The 5,491-nt window shown below is 43.7% G+C and overlaps 1 protein-coding gene across 1 annotated transcript; it reads right to left on the reverse strand.

Annotated features, from left to right (window-relative positions):
- Positions 1-3,895: 3,895 nt before the first annotated feature.
- LOC115296482 (putative olfactory receptor 2B8) lies at positions 3,896-4,840 on the reverse strand. Its single transcript, XM_029944935.1, has one exon. The coding sequence runs from the start codon at positions 4,838-4,840 to the stop codon at positions 3,896-3,898; it is 945 nt and encodes a 314-aa protein (XP_029800795.1).
- Between the last annotated feature and the right edge of the window lie 651 nt (positions 4,841-5,491).

Below are 5,491 nucleotides of genomic sequence, written 5' to 3' on the forward strand. Positions count from 1 at the left end.
TTCTTCCTGTAATTCCTGTAGAGGCGAGTTCTTCCGTTGCAGCATTTTGGCTAGCTTTCTGTCTCTTGTCAGTTTTAAAAGCTTGTTATGCACTCTGCCCCTGTGAGTTTTGCTCTATTTAAAGGAGGCTCATTAACTGTCCAGGGCCTGTCCGTTCAGGGAGTGTTCTTTTAATGGTGTCTGTCAGTTTCTCTTGTTGTGCCTTTGGTTATTTTATTTCCCTACTCAGTGATATTTGGGACTCTACACCTTGTATACTTTGGCTTGTTTCTTGAGGTAGCCCTGAAAAGGAAAACAGACAGACAAACACACAGGTGGAAAAACACGCAAATGCACAGACAAGTCAAACAAACAAGCAAACTAAAAAGGGGAATTAAAAAAAGAAAAGAAAAATAAAAGGGAGGGGAAAAAACAACGAAAGACAAAGGAGAGTCTAAAAGTGTAAAACCAGAAATCCCAACTACAAAAAAAGAGTAGGGTGGAGGCAATCCTGTTGGAAGAGCATCTACCAAGAGATAAATGACAGGAGTATGGAGAAATGAAATTGAACATTGACCAGGCATAGAGACTAAAAGGCTTAATACGGGAAAGGGGTGAGGGGATAGAAGAGGAGGGAGCACGAAGGAGGTTGGGCCCCCGCACAGCCGGAGAGGACTCTCTGCCTCAGACGCGGAACTCAAATTACAGTGAGCCATCTGAGGGTGCAAGCGGGAGCGGGGGGGTGGGGTGGAGGCGGGGCGGGCTCTTTGTCCCCAGCGAGTGGCCTGCAGAGCCCAGCGGACCCGTGCTTGCTAAAAAAAAAAATAAATAAAAATAAAAATAAAAGGCTTAATACAGTGAGAGAAAGAGGAAAATATGGTAGGAGGTGAGGAGAAAAAAATGAAGATAATGTTACCCAAAGAAGCTATATAGTCTGATTGTTGCAGAGAAAGAGAGAAAGGAAGGTAGCATCAAGAGAATGGATTAAGTATGACTGTTTAGGCAAACCAATGTTCTGAGTGGCCAGTCCAGTGGAGGGGAGAGATAAGAATGAGATAAGGGAAAATATATCTGAATAGCAAGAATTGATCTAATCACATCAATGCATCAGTGTTGTCTTTCCTGGGCTTCAGGGGGAAAAGGGGGGGGGTGGAAAGGCAGTTTTTCAGTGTACATGGGCGTGGTTTGGTGTAAGTAGGTCTTGCCTTTACTGTGGGTCCTGTGGGCTACTCCTGAGGCCTTGCCTTGATGGATGTGGGGAGAAGAGTGGCAACCCCCCAACCCCTCCTTGAACCAAGCATTGCAACCCACTCTTTTGGTTCCAATCTCCCTGTGCTACAGGAGGTTCAAGTTGTACTTTTCAAGCCCCACCTCGTTTCCAAATCCTAGTCCATGCACTTTAATGGTACCACCTGAGATAACATGTACTCCCACAGGTGGCCGGCTTCCTAGTTGGAATCAAGTTGGGGGGGGGGCAGGGAGCAGTTTCTCCAGGGGCCGTCTGGGATTGGAGCCCTGAGCCCAAGGAAAATACGCCAGGTAGAGAAAAGATCTCTCTCCCTGTTTCCACAGGTTATAGATGGGATGATTGGATCCCTCTCCATCCCGGGCTGAGATTTTTCTCTTCTCTAGAGACAGTTCCATGAGCGTTTTCAGCCTCTCTTTCTCTTCCCCACATCTCTCCACAGCTCTGCACAGAGCGGGGTTCCCTCTCCTCAGAGCCTCCAGGTCCCTGCCCATTTTTATCTTTCCCAGTTTGCACTCTCTCACACACCTATGAGGCTGTCTTCTTTGTGGACTCTGTTGATTGTGGCTTCAGTCCTTCTTAGTTTGATAGATGCGGGTGGGTGAAAATTACAGAGCTCCCTAATTCTCCTAAAAGTCCATCAACTGATGAATGGATGAAGAAGATGTGGTTTATATATACAATGGAGTATTACATGGCAATGAGTAAGAATGAAATCTGGCCATTTGTGGCAACGTGGATGGAACTCGAGGGTGCTGTGCTAAGTGAAATAAGTCAGGCAGGGAAGGATAGATACCATATGTTTTCACTCATAAGTCTAACAACAGGAGAAACTTAACAGAGGACCATGGGGAGAAGAAAGGGGGGAAAAGAGTTAGGGACTCTTGAATACCAAAAAAAAAAAAAAAAAACTGAGAGCTGAAGAGGGTGGGGGAAAGGGGAAAGGGAGTAATGGACATGGAGGAGGGCACTTGTGGAGAAGAGCACTGGGTGTTATATGGAAACCAACCTGACAATAAACTATTAAAAAAAAAGAAAACAGGAAAAAAAAGGTTAAAAAAAAGCTATAACAAGGGTAAATATATGGGACCCAACAGGAAAACACCCAAGTATATTAGGCAAATGCTAACAGATATAAAGAGAGAAATAGACAACAATATAATAACAGTAGGGATTTCAATAGTCTAGTATTAATAATGAATAAGTCATTCTGACTGAAAGTCAACAAGGAAATACTGGACTTGAGCCATACTTCAAAAAATTTAATAGACAATAATGGAACTTTCATCCAACAGCAACATAATGCACCTTTTTATCAAGCACACCAGGAGCATTCTCCAGGATCAACCATAAGATAATTTATAAAACAAGTCTTTGCAAATTACGGAAGATTGAACTCATGCAAGTGTCTTTTTTTTTTATCACAGTGGTATGAAAATGAAAATCACCAACAAAAGGAAAGCTGGAATTTTGCAAATATGTGAAAATTAAATAACATACCTCCCCCAAACCACTGGGTCAATGAAGACATCAAAGGGAAATCAAGAAATATCTTGAAAAAATGAAAATAAAACACTACTTACCAAAATTTATGGGATGCTGCTAAATCAATTCTAAAGGGAAAGTTTACAGCATTTAAAGGACTACAGCAAGACAATATATTCTCAAATACATAACCTAACTTTACTCCTCCAGGAAATATAAAAAGAACAAAATAAGCTCAAAGTTAGCAGATGGAAAGAAATAACAAAGATCAGAGCTGAAATAAATGAAATGGACACCATAAAACAATTGCAAATTAACCTGGAAGGAAGAAGAGACCAGAAATCACTGTACAAATGATCTTTGGTTGAGGTCTTCAAAGGAAAGTTAGGTAAGGTTCATTCCACTTGGCTAAATATTATTAATACCATAAGCACTGTTTATTCTACTGGTTCAATACACTGGAAAGGAGTAAAGTAGTTCATTTACAACATAACAGCAGTCATGTGTGAAAGAAACACAATCTTTATGTGTTAATTCAGTATCATAGTATTCTGTTAATATCTAGTTTGCTTCAAACTCATTAAAATTAAGTGATTTGAAGTACATCATGCCACAAAAGTGGAAGCAACTTCAGGGTAAAGTCTAATGACTTTTCACATGTTGTACATCGTCTATCAATAGCACTCAGATCCATGATCAGAATATAAGCAGAACCCTAGAATTCTCCACAGGCATTTCTCCTTCCAATTGTGACTCTTCTGGGCAACCACTATTCTGACTTCCAGTACTACAGATTCATTGTCCCTGCTTTTGAATTTCACATGAGTGAAAAGTAAATTTTATACAATTCAGTTTGAACAGTATGAACTGTTTTATATCTGGCTTCTTTCACCCAACAATGTGTTTGTGAGTCATTCATGCTGTCGTATGTGGTTATTATTTGTTTATTCTCCTTATTGTATATGTTACAAGAGGATATATCATAGCTTATTTTTAGATTATTTTATTGAACCCATATTCTCCCCACTAGAAGGTTGAGCTCCATGGAGACAGGGGTGTTTGTTGTGATTGCTGATATATCTGAAGTCCCTGGAACAAGGCCTTAGACAGAGCAGGTGCTTTATAAAAATTTGTTGACCTAAGTGAAAACTGGGTTGTAGTCACCCAGAATCTGCAAACCCTGTCTTAGCTCCCTCTTGAGCCTGTGGTTCTTCTCACCAGTCTCCTCAGTGCCCCCTTGACCTCCTTGTTCCTCAGAGTGTAAATGAGGGGATTCAGTAGGGGGGTCACCAGAGTGTAGAAGAGTGCAATGCTTTTGTTCACATCCTGCGAGTAGCTGGAAGGAGGCTGGAGGTACATGGAGATGAGTGTGCCAAAGAAGATGACCACCACCATCAGGTGGGAACCACAGGTTCCGAAGGCCTTTTGCCTGCCCTGGGCTGACTTGATCTTCAGGACGGCCCTGGTGATGTGGCTGTAGGACACCAAGATGAGCGACAGGGGCACCACAAGGAAGAAGACACTGACCGCAAAGAGTTCAGCCTCATTGATGGAGGTGTCAGCACAGGCCAGCTTGAGCATCACAGGAACTTCACAGAAGAAATGGTCCACCTGGTTTCTACCGCACAGGGGCAGGGTCATGGTCAGGGCCGTCTGTAGCACCGAGTTGCCGAACCCTGTGAGCCAAGCAGTTAGCACCAGGTGCAGGCAGAGCTGCGGATGCATGATGGTCAGGTAGTGCAGTGGGCGGCACACAGCGGCATAGCGGTCATAGGCCATGACCGACAAGAGCACACACTCCACACCCCCGAGCCCCAGGGCGATGAAGAGCTGAGTCACGCAGCCACCATAGGTGATGGTCTTATCCCGCCCCTTGAGGTTGGCCAGAGTCTGAGGGACCGTGCACGTGGTTAGACAAAGGTCCATGAAAGAGAGGTTGGAGAGGAAGCAATACATGGGGGTGTGCAGGCGAGGGTCCAGCAGTGACAGGAGTATAATGGTGCCATTGCCTAGAAAGCTCAGGAAGTAGCACGTCAGGATGACCACAAAGAGAGGTGTCTCCAGCTGAGGGCTATTGGAGAAGCCCAGGAGGAGGAATCCTGAGGGGGTGCTGCCATTAGCTCTTTCCATTGCCCTCTGCCTGCACAGTCAGAAGGACTCACCTCTTTTCTCCTGCAGCTTCAATCCAGCTCTGTTTCCCCCAGGGAGGGCTGTGGAGTCTAGTTGGGAGCTTGCGAGTTTGCACAGACCCTTTGTTGTTGGGGAGGGAGCGGGTGATAGCCGCTGAACAGGAGCATCTACTGTGTTTCAGGCACAGCCTTAGATGTGTGTGCACTTTCTCCCCACGACTGTCTGAGGTTGGCATGTTCCTCATTTCTGTTGAATAGATGAAGGAAATGAGTGTGAAGAAGGTTCGGTAATTTTCCCAAGGACACTCACCAGGGTTCAGACTGACTCCACAACATGGGCTGTTGACCAGCAGGGACATTCTTTTCATGATTGCATGAACTCTGAAGTGAGTTTAGTTTTTTTAAAAAAAATTAATCTAATATTTCTGAGTAAGTTGCAAACTTGCACTGTCCCATCCCTCTATCTTTGTTTTCCATCAAGAATTGAAATATGTGAGCCTGGCTCCCTTACTTCTGTTTTCTGGGGAGAAAAAATATGTTTTCTGAAAATGCATAGTGAAATTTACTGTTACCAATTTTATAAAAGGAGAACAATACATATTAATGCATAAACTAATGGAATCTTTGGGGATGGAGCCTGAAATTGTGGTTT

This window comes from Suricata suricatta, chromosome 7 (genome assembly GCF_006229205.1).
Source record: "Suricata suricatta isolate VVHF042 chromosome 7, meerkat_22Aug2017_6uvM2_HiC, whole genome shotgun sequence".
Taxonomy (NCBI): Eukaryota; Metazoa; Chordata; class Mammalia; order Carnivora; family Herpestidae; genus Suricata; species Suricata suricatta.